Source organism: Suncus etruscus, chromosome 9 (assembly GCF_024139225.1).
Source record: "Suncus etruscus isolate mSunEtr1 chromosome 9, mSunEtr1.pri.cur, whole genome shotgun sequence".
In the NCBI taxonomy this organism is placed as follows: domain Eukaryota; kingdom Metazoa; phylum Chordata; class Mammalia; order Eulipotyphla; family Soricidae; genus Suncus; species Suncus etruscus.
The window spans coordinates 9,015,248-9,031,494 of record NC_064856.1 but is presented as its reverse complement, the minus strand read 5'-3'; the positions used below and the strand labels follow the sequence as shown (position 1 = coordinate 9,031,494).

Here is a 16,247-nt window from a genome sequence, read left to right as displayed (position 1 = left end):
ATTCTCCGTTGGTGACAATGGCTGGACTTGAGAGTTAGTCCTGTTCCTTACAAAGATCTGTATCTCTTCCTTGTTGGTAAGAAAGAGTGCCAAGTGCTTGCAATTTATAATCTTTTATTTGTCATTGCCTACCTTGAAACGGGCTAATTATTCCCCACTATTGAGACAAATCCCCGGTATCCCGCATGTGCCGAGTGTCCTTATGGCTGCTCTGCTGTCTGACACTCCTGGTACTGCAAGTTCTTTAATACCACAAATAGGGGTGCCAGCTGCAGCAAGCATCTCTCTCTCTATATATATATTTTTTCTTTTTTTTATTTCTCTTTCTCTCTTCCCTCACTCTCAATATATCAAGCTATACTATACTGTACTGTACTATCCTATACGAGAGAGAAAGAAAGACGTGTCAGAACTTGCAATGAAGAGGAGAGTTAGGACATCTGGACTCCCATTCTGACTGTGGTTTTTTTCTTTTCTGAGTAATATTTATAAACAACATACGTGGTCAGTATTGATTTTGAGTCCTGACTTTCTGTTTAGCTGGCGCCACTGAGTTCAGAGGCTTCAGGGAGTCTGATTTTCTAACTCAATTTGTGAGACCAGTTAAGTGAAAGATACAGCTGGGGGCTGGGGTGTAGCTCAATGGAGGAGCACATGCTTCTTGGATGTGAAGTTCTGGATTTTACCACCCCCCAAAAAAAGTATTAATTTCATGGGAAAAGAACATTTTGCTTATGTGAAATAGAAGATGGAGCTTATTGGGCCCGGAGAGATAGCACAGTAGCGTTTGCCTTGCAAGCAGTTGATCCAGGACTTAAGGTGGTTGGTTCGAATCCCGGCGTCCCATATGATCCCCCGTGCCTGCCAGGAGCTATTTCTGAGCAAATAGCCAGGAGTAACCCCTGAGCACTGCCGGGTGTGGCCCCCCCCCCCCCCGAAAAAAAAAAAAAGAAGATGGACCTTATTTAAGTTTCAAGATCACATGAGGTCAACAGAAAAATTTTTTTGTGTTTGTTTCAGTCAGTTACTAGGAATCTCAGACTGCCTACTGTCTGGGATGAAAGACCTTAGAAGGATTGTCTAATCCAATCTTCCCATGTTCTTGATAAAGAGTCAGAGAGCTAGGGATTAAGGGACTGGTCTTACTTAGTGGCATAATTTGGTTATGCCAAAGTTAGGCTTAGAAACAAACCTGGGATTACAAATCCCAGGTTTCAGGTCTCTGTAGATTACAAACCTCCTGATTATGGTCAGGCCTGAGGGAAGAAATCAGTTATGCTTGAAAAATAGGGAAAATGGGGCCGGGAAGGTGGCGCTAGAGGTAAGGTGTCTGCCTTACAAGCGCTAGCCAAGGAACGGACCGCGGTTCGATCCCCCGGCGTCCCATATGGTCCCCCCAAGCCAGGGGCGATTTCTGAGCACATTGCCAGGAGTAACCCCTGAGCGTCAAAGGGGTGTGGCCCAAAAACCAAAAAAAAAAAAAATAAATAAATAAATAGGGAAAATAGGGGCCGTAGAGATAGCATGGAGGTAAGGTGTTTGCCTTGCATGCAGAAGGTCAGTAGTTCAAATCCCGGCATCCCATACGGTCCCCCGAGCCTGCCAGGAGCAATTTCTGAGCATAGAGCCAGGAGTAACCCCTGAGCGCTGCCGGGTGTGACCCAAAAACCAAAAAAGAAAAATAGGAAAAATAAAATGAAACCTCACTGCAAACTAAACTATATAGTGTCCAAAAAAAAAATGGACTAAACAGAATGATTGGATATTGCTTATCCTGTGTATTTTTAGCCATGGAACTTAAAGTCTGGAAAGGTAGCTCAAGGGTCTGAGCACACATAAACTTGGAATGTATGAGACCCAGATTTAGTCCCTGGAACCACATAGATCTCTGAGCACCACTGTAAACTTGTTTATCTATTTATCTATTTATGGTTTGAAACTGGAGAAATAATATAGCAAATAGGGCACTTGACTTGCATATTACTGGCCTGAGTTCTATTTCTGATACCTATTTAGTCTCTTGAGCCCTGCCAGGAGTAAGGAGCCAAGAGTAAGTTTTGAACACCCTCGAGTGTGGCCCCCCAATGCAAATATATATGTATTTGTTAATGGTTAAATAAAATTCACTAAGAAAACGTTTTCAAGTCTGGCTTTTACTGCTTACCTTTATGGGGTTATCAATTAATTGAGGGTTTGGGGACCAACTGAGTTGCCTCCTGATGCCATGACCATTCTACTGCCATGTGGAATCTGTTGGGTGGGGAAGCACAGGAGGCTCTCAGATCACCAGGCAGACAAAAGCAGGCCCTGCCCTTTGTGATCAGGCTAACCTTAATCTCAGGCCTGCCTCTGCCTGACTGACTTTGGTGATGAGTCTATTTTCATTTTTCTCATTTCTCAATGGAGCCATCATAGCAAGCACTTTTAGGTAGTTGGAGATGCTAGTGAGCATGGGATAGACCAATCTCGGTCACCAATCTCACGAACTATTGTTATCAGTTCTCTTCTCCAGTGTTCCATGGCCCTCTAGTCTTAGAAAGACTAGAGGTGGATATAGAGATCCCATAGAGAATGATGGACATGAGCAGAGAAGAGAATCGGGAAGGAAGTGGGCAATATGGAGGGAAAGTTCATTCAAAGAGATTGTCTTTTTCTTTTGTCCAGAGACTGCAAATTGTCTTTCATTTTCTACTTATAGAAATGAAGTAACATAGCCCACACCAATTTGCAGGCCAGAATTCTGACATCATATCTCATACTCCTTTCTCTGTGCTCCATTGCAGCTGTGTAATGAAGTTTGTGGGCAAAATTAGAGAGGACGTTGGATTTTTGTGCGGTACAGGGAATCCAACCCAGACTTCACCTAGTGAGCCACATCCTGGTCCTCCAAAGCTGTTTTTGTTGGTTTTGATGATAGTGGTCAGTACTTCTCTTTCTGCTAAAGTAGGTTCTGAGAAGTATTCACTTAACGTTTCTTTTTTTTTCTCTTTCGGTTTTTGGGCCACACCCGGTGTGGCTATATGCTCAGAAATTGCTCCTGGAGGGCCCAGAGAGATAGCACAGCAACGTTTGCCTTGCAAGCAGCCGATCCAAGACCAAAGGTGGTTAGTTCGAATCCCGGTGTCCCATATGGTCCCCCGTGCCTGCCAGGAGCTATTTCTGAGCAGACAGCCATAAGTAACTCCTGAGCACCGCCAGGTGTGACCCAAAAATCAAAAAAAAAAAAAAAATTGCTCCTGGCTTGGGAAACCATATGGGACACTGGGGGATCGAATCACAGTCCTTCCTAGGTTAGTGCCTGCAAGGCAAATGCCCTACCTCTTGCACCACTGCTCCGGCCCCTTACTTAATATTTCTAGTGACCAGGGCTGGGGAATGTGTCTCTGTAATAGAGCATTTGCCTTTTATGTGTGAGACCCTGGATTTGATGCCCAGAATTAAAATAAATAAATAAATAAATTTCCCATTGGCCAGAATTTTCTTAGCATGTAAGTATGTCAGGCACTTCACACACATAATCTCATTTTTTTTTTTTTTGTTTGTTTGGGCCATACCGTGCAGTACACAGAGCTTACTCTTGGTGAGACTTAGGGGACCATATGGGGGTGCCAGAGATCTGTACTAGTGTTCCAGCCCACATATCTTATTTCTCATTACATGCAATAGTTCTTTGAGATAGGTGTTATTTATAGCTGAGGATTAGTGAGGTTCAGTAATTTTCTTAGAGTTTAAAAGTGTAGCTGAAATTCATATTTAGACAATAACTCCTTTGGTGACCACGGTAGTTGGATGTGACCCACCCAGCATTTCCTAAGCTACTTTGACAGTATCTTCTTATACCTTTACCTGTCTTTTACAGAACATCCTGTATTTGCACTATTTAAATGATTTCGAGACACTTTGATATCCTGTTAGGTTGATAATTGGGGCCTCATTTCTTTCATCTTTGTTCTTGCAAAGCAGCTAAGGGGCTTCTTTTTTTTTCTTTTCTTTCTACAATTTTCCCTTGCAGCAAGTACTGCCCTCCCTGTGTGTGGGCTGATGAAATCAGCAGGGTTTCAGACTCTGCTTTCCTGGTCACACTCAAGCACTTATTTTACCATCTCTAAATGGAGCGTATTAGCTCCAGGCCACGGAGAGCAAATTAGGGAACTGGGGAGATCCATCACAGAGAAGGAGGCTGCTCTGAAAAATGCTGTGTGCACGTCTAGCCTGAACCCTCCAGCTGTGGAAGAATCAGTACAGCATTGTTGGGGACAGCAGCCCAAGACTTGTGCAGGACAAGACCCTCACCCTTGTCTGCAGGCGAGCATGGAGCACTGTCTGAGTGACAGGCACAAATAGCCCTGACTGGAAGTAAGCTTGACTTTGGTTTCTGTGACCTTTCTGTAGGTCTTATAGATTCATGCTCTTCCCTGTCACCTTTATGCAGGCTAGAGACTTGACACCCTAGAAACTACAGACAGGATCAGCAGCACCCTTTTGAGGTCATACTCTGGGACCAAGTCGATTTTTTTCTTCTTTTCTTCATACTGAAGACTTAGAGTATATTCATGGCTGAAGAGATACTCAAATGGTTAAGTGCATGATTTCCACACAGGAGGCTCAGGTTCAGTTTGGTACCATATGATCTCCCAAGCATTATCGGTGAGCAACCCCTGAACACCTCTGGATATGGCCCCCTAAAAATGGCAGATCAAGCATATTCAGTAGCTTTCTAGTTCTTAAGAATGAACATGAACTGTTTCTTGTTAACATTAGCTTTTCTGTTTTCCTGGTGATATTCATGATCTACTTCTGATTCTGTGTGTGAACGTGCGTGCGTGCGTGCGTGCGTGCGCGTGTGTGTGTGAGAGACAGACAGACAGAGACAGAGTTAGCTATCTAGCTAGCTCAGGGGACATGTGGTACCAGGAATCAAATCAGGCCCGTAGGATGCAAAGTATGCCCTCAGCCTGCTGGGCCATCTCTCTAGCCCCCACATGAGCTTTTTTTTTTTTTGGTTTTTGGTGCTCAGGGGTTCCTCCTGGCTGTCTCTTCAGAAATAGCTCCTGGCAGGCACGGGGGACCATATGGGACACCGGGATTCGAACCAACCACCTTTTGGTCCTGGATCGGCTGTTTGCAAGGCAAACGCTGCTGTGCTATCTCTCCGGGCCCCCAACATGAGCTTTTAAATGAGGTTTACAAAATTGGATAAATGAGCAGTAAGCAGACTTTTCCTGGCAGTGGGGGAACTGCTTGCTATTTTTTCCCCCTTTTAGGTGAAGATCAAATCCAGATGGACAAGAGCTTTATTCCACTGTACCATCATCACTCCAGCGTGCTGCTTGCTTTTTTATGACAATTTAGTTGAGGTGATTGGCTGAAAATCTGAGATCTAGTCCTGGTTTGTCTCCCAGCTCTATGTGGGATAGACAAGCTGTCTTCATCTCTAGGCACAGTTTTCATAGTTTTTTCTTATTTATTGAATGCTAGCACACACCCATCTGGTCCGTGGAATTATATCTCGTAATTCCAGAGCTACTGGACCACATCTAGTACACGTGGGCGTCACCAGAGATCAGACTCTTACAAGGCAGGCACTTTTTATCACTGAGACACCTGGTTGGGGCCACACCCAGTAGTACTCAGGGCTTATTCCTGGTCTGCCAGCAAATGAGCTGTAGCTTGAGAGCCAGCTGATGTCCTCTTGACTATGCTTATTCTGAACCTGTGAAGTTTCCTCTGGGGCATGATGAGCACTGAGCAGCTGAGTGATTGCTGGAACAGGTGGGGCTGGGCCTCATTTGCTTCCCTGTGACTTCCAAATTCTCATTTAGTGAGCTGGAGAGAGAGCTCAGGTGGTAGAGCATATGTCAGGCATGTGCAAGGCCCGAATTTCTTCCCTAGCACCACAGTGCACCCCCCACTACTGTTGGGTTTGGCCCCTACTTTAAGAAAAGATTATAGCAGAAATCTTACTTAGAATTATGTATAGGTGGGGCCGGAGAGATAGCATGGAGGTAAGGCGTTTGCCTTTCATGCAGGAGGTCATCGGTTCGAATCCCGGCGTCCCATATGGTCTCCCGTGCCTGCCAGGAGCAATTTCTGAGCCTGGAGCCAGGAATAACCCCTGAGCACTGCCGGGTGTGACCCAAAAACCAAAAAAAAAAAAAAAAAAAAAGAATTATGTATAGGTGTCTTCTGAATATGTTTGTTTTGGCTTTGTGGTTGAGACTGAAAGCAGGAAGGAAGAGATCTTTCCCCATCCCTTGTCCTCTGGTAGAGGAATTCAGCTGTAGATGCCGAAAGGCCTGGACCCGTCTTATTCGAGGATATTATCACAATTCCCTTTTCCCATTCCTGAATCTCTATACTGGTTCCAAATGTACACATTGACCTTTTGGTCTCTGTTGTGGTACCCTGGTCTAATAGTCCCACCCCTGGAAGTAAAAGGCCTCTTCTCAGCGGCCTGCACAGGCCAGGTCAGATGGCCTCTACCTGAAAGCAAAGAACCTGCTGTCTAGTGTACTGAATTGATGCATCCGTCCGCACACAGTTTCTGTGCAGTCACTACACGTGCCTCAAAGAGAAGGCAACTCTGTTTTGGATGCAATTTTTTTCATGTTGGTTTCTGCTTCTTAGTTTATCTTTCCTATATTTTTCCTCCAGATAGCTGTTTGGAGTGTCTAATGAAGCAACTGTCTGGAGACCAATGTTTATTTCGACGGTGATTGGAGTTGTTTTTGCTTCAGCTTTCAGAGCCAATAAAGCTGGTTATTAGATTCTGTAATTGCTGCTGTAATTACTCTCTTGGAACCAGCAAAGGCATAATTAAATATGGAGATTTCAAAGGACTATTTTTCCCCTCTAAAAGCAGACTTTTAAATATCTATTTGCCTGGGTTAGATTTTAGTTGCTGAAGGCCTGGTAGCCTCTTTGAATATCTGTTTTGATGAAATCTTTGTTAGTACAGAACTCTTTTTCTCTCCTGTTCCCCCAGCCTTTTTCTCTCCTGTTCCCCCTGTTTTATTGAGATACAGTTGACCTACGACATTGTATTTGTTTATGTATACAGAATTTGATATTTGTACATATGGTAAAATTATCTCAGAAGTAACTTTCGTTATCCAACTCCATATAGTCACAGGTTGTTTATTCCCTCTTACGAAATCTAGTACTTTCATTTGTTTGCGGACCACACCTGTTTGCTCAGGGCTTATTTCTGGACCTGCACTCAGAGATCACTCCTGGCTGGCTTGGGGGACCATATGGGTACTAGGGATCGGATCCAGGTTGGCCACATGCAAAGCAAATGCCCCAATCACTTTACTATTGCTCTGGCTTAATATTTGTTTTTATAATCAGAAATCTAGAGAAATAAGGCAGGTTACTAGGAGCCAGCGTGTTTATGTAAAATACTGACTGGCCTTGGCCCTTTAGACTTTGGCTCTAGCACCTAAAAGCAAATTTCTGTGGTCAGAAGTAGGTACAGGGTTGGGGGGTGGCTGGAGAGATAGCATGGAGGTAGGGCATTTGCCTTACATGCAGAAGGATGGCGGTTTGAATCCTGGCATCCCATATGGCACCCCCAAGCCTGCCAGGAGCAATTTCTGAGCATAAAGCCAGGAGTAACCCCTGTGTGCTGCCGGGTATGACCCACCCTACCCCCCCCAAAAAAAGGAAAGAAATAGGTACGGGCTGGAGCAGTAGCACAATGGGTAGGGCATTTGCCTTGTACACAGCCAATCCAGGTTTGATCCCCAGCGTCCATATGGTCCCCCTGAGCCTGCCAAGAGTGATTTCTGAGCGCACAGCCCAAAGTAATCCCTGAGCACTGCCGGGTGCGGCCAAAAAATAAACACAAAAAGGTTTGGCAATTGTAAAAGTTTTCTGAATGCGCTCCAACCAGAAATTATTTTAAACTCAGGTTGGAGTCTGTTTATTGGGCATTTATTATTATCGACTGTCGAGCTGGATCTTTAAAGGTTTATTATTTATTTATTTCATTTCTGAGAAAGCTCTGGCTACTTTACTGATACATTTGTCAGGTTTGGGTGGGTTTTTTTTTTTTTTCCAGATTGGTTTCTCGGTTGGGAATTTTAGAAGTAGAATGGAGGTCTGAGAAATATAAGTTTGGCATAGAAGGAGTCATTGCCAATTGGAATTGTATTTTATCAAAATGTAGTTCTAAATGTGTATGATGTTAATGGAGACAGAACTAGTTTAAGTTTTAAAGATCAGAATGTAGCTGACTGTCTAAAACCAGGTCTCCCGTTGCACTTTGGACACTGAAGAGCCAAGAGGTCTGTCCTTTAAGTGTGCATTGCGGGCTGTCCCTCATCACTGGCTGTCATTCTGACCCTGTAAGAGGTGGGCAGAGGCCTAGTGAATGCACTCTGTCCTGCTCTCCCATAGTACTTGAACTCAGTGAGCTTCTTCCTCTTTCTGATCTTCTGTCGTCCTGTTAGTGTGAAGCTGAGAGCTCTGCCCCATGATGGGCGTGGACGGACAAGACAGGGAAGTGGAAGGAATGCCTAGGTGCCTGCCTGCTTGCTGTGCCCCAAACTGTCTTTCACAACACTGAATTCAGACAAGTTTTGTTGGAGGTGACCAAGGACCAGCAAAGGCACCTGGGACATAAGCTTGAGAATCACTTTTTTTTTTTTTTGGGGGGGGGGGGCTACACCCAGCTGTGCGCAGGCCTTACTCCTGGCTCTGTGCTCAGCGATCACTCCTGGTGTTGCTCAGGGCACCCATATGTGGTGCCAGGGATCAAACCTGGGTTGGCCACATGTAAGGGACACGGCCTCCCAACTATAGTATCTCTCCTCTGCCCCATGAGAATCATGCATTTTGAGTAGGAGAATGTGGTCCGGAACTCTGCTGTGCCGAGGATTCACCTTGGTCGTCATCGGATTGCTTTCCCTGACTGAACTTTAGAACAAAACAATATTTACAGCTTTGCCATACCAGAAGGCTGAGCTAGAGTGCAATAGTGAGGAGACCTAATGGTCAGGCTCTGGGTATGTCCCTGGTGGGAAATTGTCTCTTTTAGTTGTACTTCCTCTGATAGTCAGTGCTATAGTAATCACCATCAGCATGGGGCTTTGGGCTTTTGTTGATACTTTTTCTAGAAGGCAATTACTGGGTCAGAGGGCAGGAACATCATTAGTGCTGTTGCCATGTCACTTCTCAGAAGCATGACAATTGATAATTGTCAGGTATATGTAATCTAGCGTATTAACCCAAACGGATCCGGATAGTCACTATTATTTTTATAATCCAATGGTCATAAAAAGATACTTTTAAATAATTTTCTGTTTGCTTTGCTGTTTTGGGCAGAAGGGTGTCTACTATGTTGTATGTCGTTGCCAGATATTGTTAACTTTTACTCCTGTGCTTAATTCAGTTTCCAAGTACATGAATTTGGTATCATTTTCCTTAAAATCGAATGTGCTCTTTGCATAGAAGAAGCCGTTAGCCCTTTCACCTTGGAAGCAATGGCTGTGGAGCATCTGTTGCAATTAGAGAGAAGACTCAAGTGAACCTTGGGGTCTTTCCTTATTTTTTGGGCCCTCTAAAACCCTGTTTCTCCTCCGGCAGCTGCCCTCCAAGCCCTGAAACGCAAGAAGAGGTATGAGAAGCAGCTGGCACAGATTGACGGCACGCTATCAACCATCGAGTTCCAGCGAGAGGCCCTAGAGAACGCCAACACCAACACAGAGGTGCTGAAGAACATGGGCTATGCCGCCAAGGCCATGAAGGCTGCCCATGACAACATGTGAGTGGCCGTTCGCTGGGGGAGGGGAATGTGTCCTGTTCATTGGCTTCTTGCTAAAGTAAGTCCTGTACTTGGTTGCCTTCAAAAGCAACCCTCATAGCTTCAACAGTCTCTGGCGTAATTTGGGGTTGATGATAAGAGAGTTTCAAGTTGGGACAGGCCTGAGAAGAATTTTTTTTCACATAGATTTTTCTGGGTGGGGAAGCCCAGTGGGGAGGGACTCTCCCTGGGTTATATCAGAGCTTGTGCAGAATAGGGTTAGCATGCTCCTGACTCTTTACCTAATGCTCTTGAGGATCTCTTAAGAGTAGAGGCTTTGGGGCCGGGCGGTGGCGCTGGAGGTAAGGTGCCTGCCTTGCCTGCGCTAGCCTAGGACGGACCGCGGTTCGATCCCCCGGTGTCCCATATGGTCCCCCAAGCCAGGAGCAACTTCTGAGCGCATAGCCAGGAGTAACCCCTGAGCGTTACCGGGTGTGGCCCAAAAACCAAAAAAAAAAAAAAAAAAAAAGAGTAGAGGCTTTGGGGCCGGGCGGTGGCGCTAAAGGTAAGGTGCCTGCCTTGCCAGCGCTAGCCTTGGACGGACCGCGGTTCGATCCCCCGGTGTCCCATATGGTCCCCCAAGCCAGGAGCAACTTCTGAGCGCATAGCCAGGAGTAACCCCTGAGCGTTACCGGGTGTGGCCCAAAAACCAAAAAAAAAAAAAAAAAAAAAAGAGTAGAGGCTTTTCAAAGGCTTGGAATCTTGTCACTTTGCTCTTAATGGAGTTAGTGCTCTCCTTGCTCTCTGGGATTGGCTCTTATCGACCATGTTCTTGGCCACAGTGCTCCCTCCTTTATGCAACTTTTTTTTTTATTTATGGAGTAGCCTCAGAATCTAGTTAGCCACGCTTGTTGCAATGATAACTAGAGGCCAGAGTAACTCTTCCCACTGCAGGTTTCTCCATTGAATAGCAGTCTACATTTGTTTAGTGCTTGGACGAAGCAGCATAGATTTAGAGGTGCAGTTTTTATTGGAGTTATTGGTTGCTTCCTTTGGGGTTTGCATTCCCAAACAGGTTGGCAGAATTTAGCCTGTGAATCTGCTGTCTAATTTTGTAAATTAAGTTTTACTGAATCCCAGTGTGGCCACTAATTTTCATACTGTCTGTGGCAGGGTTGAGTATCTGCAACGAATATCATATGGCCCCTAATTCTAAAGTATTTACCATTTGACCCTTTATAGAAAAAGTTTGATGATGAGGCCAGAACAATAGTATAGTGGATAGGATGCTTGCTTGCATGCAGTTGGCCCAGGTTTGTTTCCTGACACCATACGTGTCTTCTTTTTTTGGGGGGGGGAGGGTTCACACCCGGCATCACCTAGGGATTACTCGTGGCTTTGCGCTTGGAAATCACACCTGGCAGGCTCAGGGAACCATATGGGATGCTGGGAATCAAACCGGAATCTTGTGTTGGCCACGTGCAAGGCAAGCACCCTACCCACTGTACTATCACCCCAAGCCCTCTCATATATATATATGTTTGTTTTGTTTTATTTTGAGGCCACAACCAGTGACACTGCTCAGAGGTTACTCCTGGCTCTGTTCTCTGAAATCACTCCTGGCAGGCTTAGGGGATCATATGGGATGCCGGAGAATGAACCCAGGTTGACGGCATGCAAGGCAACACCCTACCATCTGTGCTAACACTGTGGCCTCTCCCTCTATATTTTAATGATTTGTGACATATACAGGAATGTATTTATGATTCCCTCTATGGGATCTTCTTTAAGCCTTGAGAAGAGGTGTGGACCCCAAGAGTTAAAGACCATGGTCTTTGATGTTTCCTAGCTTTCATAAGACACTGACTGTGGCATCTAATTTTGCTAGCCTTATTTCTTTAAGTACTGAACTAGGTTATGTCTAAAGATGCTTCCCTCCTCTTGCTTCGCTCCTTCCAAGGACTCCTTGTTTAGGGCGGGACTTTCTGTAATTATGTGGGTTGAGTTTCTGCTCCTACTTTTAGTCTTCTCATACAGACTACTTAATTATCTGATGTGATATCTGTTCATTTCATTTATAGGGACATTGATAAAGTTGATGAGTTAATGCAGGACATTGCTGACCAGCAAGAACTTGCAGAAGAGATTTCAACAGCTATTTCAAAACCTGTAGGATTTGGAGAAGAGTTTGATGAGGTGAGTAGTTTCTTGCAGATCATCTTGCTACGCAACCAGACATTCAGGATGTCCTTTAAGATGCTCTTACAGCTCTGAGTGAGGCATGGGCCTGTAGTTTGGAAATCATCCTTTTGGGACTTGACATAGAGAGGCATGGTACTAACCCTCCTCATTCTTAGTTTTGAGAGATGCTCTCACCAGTATAGAAACTGAGATAGAATAAAGGATCCTTCATTGGATTCTCAGCAGATTTAAGGGCATTGGTTGATTTCAATCAGAAAGAAGATGCCGGGGCTGGCGAGGTGGCACTAGAGGTAAGGTGTCTGCCTTACAAGCGCTAGCCAAGGAAGGACCGCAGTTCGATCCCCCGGCATCCCATATGGTCCCCCCAAACCAGGGGCAATTTCTGAGTGCTTAACCAGGAGTAACCCCTGAGCATCAAACAGGTGTGGCCCGAAAAACCAAAAAAAAAAAAAAAAAAAGAAAGCAGATGCCCTGCCCTTTGGTATCTTCTGACTGGTATCCGTGGTGGGTCCTGGATTCAAAACTAGGGGAGGAGGCCTTGGAGAAGTTACAGGATTTATCCTTGGACAGCGCTATATGAGGGGTTGGTATGGCCAAGTGCCCTGCATAACCTCTGACTTCTGAGTAAGCTGTCTAGAACTCAGCCTCCTAGAAATTTCTGTAATAGCATTGGGACCTTGAGTTTGTTATGTTGTCATTTTGTTGTTGTTTTTTTATTTTGCTTTTTTGGGGGAGGTAGTTAGAGGCCACACCAGACAGTGCTTAGGGGTTACTCCTGACTCTGTACTTAGAAATCACTTTAAGCAAAAAAAAAAAAATCACTTTGGCAGGCTCAAGGGACCATATAGGATTGAACCCCGGGTTGGCCACATGCAAGACAAATGCCCTACCTGTTGTGCTATTGCTCTGCGCGCCCCCCTCCCACCTTTTAAGGAATATCTTTATTTAAGCACCATGATTCTGGCTCCCTTTTTGTTATATTTTGAAGGGTCATACCCAGGGTTGCTCCAGTTTAGTGTTTAGTAAGCCTTTTGGGGTGTAGTTCTTTGAGCTATCTCTCTGGCCCTGAATCTATTAGGTTTTCATTACTAAAATTTTCTTTTTCTTCTCCTTTTGTGTGTATGTGCAAAATATGATAGTGCTCAAATATATTGTGTAGTGTTGGGATCAAACCCAAGTCATGCATACAAGGCATGCATCCTGCCTGGCCTCTCTGTCCCTATTTGTTTCCTTTACATAGATAATGTATCACTTACCCTCATTGTTTTGTACCTAATTCTGAGGTTAAAACAATAGAAATGGGAGCTAGAGAGATAGTACGGGAGATTAGGTGCTTGCCTTGAATGTTACTGATCCTGCTTTGATCCCTGGAATCATATAATGGTTTTCTTGAGACAAAGCCAGCACGAGCCCCTGATCAGCATCAGAGCCAAGTGTAAACCCTGAGCATTGCTAGGTGTGGGGAAAAAAAAACAGATAAGATGTTTGCCTATGGAGCCGGGAAGGTGGCGCTGGAGGTAAGGTGTCTGCCTTGCAAAAGCTAGCCAAGGAAAGATCACGACCACGGTTCGATCCCCTGGCATCCCATATGGTCCCCCCAAGCCAGGGGTGATTTCTGAGCACTTAGCCAGGAGTAGCCCCTGAGCATCAAACGGGTGTGGCCCAAAAAAACAAAACAAAAAAAAAAGATGTTTGCCTTTCATGTAATCAACCGATTTAATCCCCTGTGGTTTAATCCCAGATTTAAACAACGTAACAGTTTTCCATGTACCCATCAGCCTTTATCCTCCTCCAATAAAGTAAAAAAGAAATGGATCTGCAAGACTGGAAAGTGGGATTGACTTGCACATAGCTGACCCGATCCCTGATACCAAATATGGCCCCCATGCCTACCTGAAGTTACCCCTGAGTGCACAGCCAAGAGTAAGCCCTGAGCACTGCCAGGTGTGGTCAAAAACCCAAACCAAAGCCAAACAAATTGAATGTAAAGATGCAATCCCGGGGTCCGAGCGGTGGTGAAAGCGGTAAGGCATTTGCCTTGCACAAGCTAATCGGGGACAGACTGTGGTTCGATCCCCGGCCGTCCCATATGGTCCCCCAAGCCAGGAGCAAATTCTGAGTGCACAGTCAAAAGCAACCCCTGAATGTCACCAGGTCTGGCCCAAAAAGCAAAAAAAAAAAAAAAAAAAAAAAAAAAAAAATCCCTTCTCTCCAGATACTTATAGCCTAGTGCAGGACACTGGTTGTAGACATGAGTCATTTCTTGGTAGTATGTTTTGTCCCTGCTGCCCATCCCTTCCACAGGTATTTGAGTCACAAAGCATAGATCTGAAATTCATTCCCCAGTAAACTCAGGGGTGGGGTTTCCTCTGAAGCATCGAGTAAAGAATTGCTGCATGTACTGGGATTTTCAGGAACACGTATCACTTGCTCCACCATCATCCTCCCCCAACAACCCCCCCCCCACAATTTTACTCTTGTTCTCTTTTACCAGGATGAGCTCATGGCAGAACTTGAAGAACTAGAACAGGAGGAACTAGACAAGAATTTGCTGGAAATCAGTGGACCCGAAACAGTCCCTCTACCAAATGTCCCTTCTGTAACACTACCATCCAAACCCAGTGAGTACTGGCACAAGTCAGGATACCTCAAGCCATTTGTGGTGGGCAAGCTGGGGCTTGGCTTGGCTTCTGTTTGACAACTGGTTGCTGGAATGAGAATGAGGTTGGAGCAATTGTGTTGGCCATAGAGATAATGCCACCCATCATTTCCTAGTTTTTCTCTGGAAGAGGCTTCTTAACTTTGATACTATTGGGAATAAGCTGTTGGGTAAGAGGTTGGGGAGAGGACCTGTCTTGTGCACCTGCTACTTAGAATCACCCCCAGCTTTCTACCTCATTGTACACCATTAGCAACCCCCTTATCATTTTATGACATTGAAAAATACCTCCAGATCCTTCTAGTATAAGACCACTCTCACGTCTTATCTTCCTTCTTGTCCCTGCACAAGCACATGCCCAGCCTTGGAACCCGCTCGTTGGGACAGACAGCTATGGCCTCTTGAGAAAATGTTCTAGCAAGTCTTCCTTTCCTGCTGCTGTTTCTCCCCTCTCCTCTCACATTCTTCATTCCTTGAGTAGAATATTCACACACACCACTTGCAACTTGCAGAGCAGATCAAGCAGTGGAGAGAGGCCAGGGCTCTCCAGAGTAGGACTTGGTGTCACACCCCCCACCCAAGTGTTAAAAGGGCCTGACAGTTTGAAACGGGGTTCAGGCATTGGCTGTCCAACGATCATCCAGAAAACTGTGGAGGCACTACCAGCCACTTGAGATACAGTAGGGAGAAGGTGAGAACTGGGTTCTTCTTGTTCTCCCCTACCTTGGATGCATTGGGACTGAGACCTTTGCAGTCTTGGTTGTCTCTTTGTGAAATGCCCATTTTGTCTGCCCAGTCGAGGAGGATGGAGCTAAGGACCTGGAGTGCTATGCTATGCTGTCTGGAGTTCACAGCGCAGCTGGTCTGTACAGATGCATATGCTGAGGGTTCAGAGTAGGGTCTAGATGCTTTGGGGGTGTCCTGGCATGCAGTCAAGATGTGTTGAGAGCCATGTAGCCAGCTCTCCTAACTTGCCTTCCTCTTCTCTCACAGCCAAGAAGAAGGAAGAAGAAGACGAGGACATGAAGGAATTGGAGTCCTGGGCCGGATCCATTTAACTGGTCCCCTGCGGGCTGGGCCCAGACGGACTCTGGCACCTGCAGCAGGCAGGCGCATGCAGGGCAGGCAGGACGTGGTGCAGGCAGGTTCCATCGCTCTCGAATCTCCCTCCAAAGCAGCAGGGCCACATCACTGCTCCCTCTCTGCATAGCATGGTCTGCACCCAGCGGGGCGGGGGGGAGGGGGGCGGGCAGGGCGGGGAGGTGCCTGCTGTTTATAATGTTGAATTTCTGTAAAATAAATTGTATTTGCAAATCCAACATTGAGCTTCCGGACTACGCTAACTCCGCTGCTGAGCCTCAATGGAAAAGGTTGACATCTGCAGTTTAAATGATCTGAAAATGTAGCCTCTGTCCTTTTAAGTCAGTTGACTTGTCGCACATCTCCTTGTAAGACTTGTATGGTACTGGCAGAAAAGTCATTTTTTAAAAGCCATAGGCTTCTCCTTGTCCTTAGCTGTAATAATGCATCTGATTTGGATTTCTCCGAGAGGATTTCTCTGTATTTCTGTCCTATCTATCACCTGTGTACTGGCCCCCGTGTTTACCACTCTGGCCCACTCCTCACTCCTCCTCCCCTGGT

General features: G+C 45.6%; 1 protein-coding gene across 3 annotated transcripts in view; it reads left to right on the top strand.

Moving 5' to 3' along the window:
• CHMP4B (charged multivesicular body protein 4B) overlaps positions 1-15,831 on the top strand; it is a 54,526-nt gene extending 38,695 nt beyond the window's left edge. For all 3 annotated transcript variants that reach the window (XM_049779373.1, XM_049779374.1, XM_049779375.1), the window contains exons 3-6: positions 9,589-9,766; positions 11,827-11,941; positions 14,442-14,568; positions 15,600-15,831. In XM_049779373.1, coding sequence (XP_049635330.1) covers positions 9,589-9,766; positions 11,827-11,941; positions 14,442-14,568; positions 15,600-15,664 — 485 coding nt within the window. In that variant the 3' untranslated portion in view covers positions 15,665-15,831. The remainder of the gene's footprint in view (positions 1-9,588; positions 9,767-11,826; positions 11,942-14,441; positions 14,569-15,599) is intronic.
• Positions 15,832-16,247: the final 416 nt, after the last annotated feature.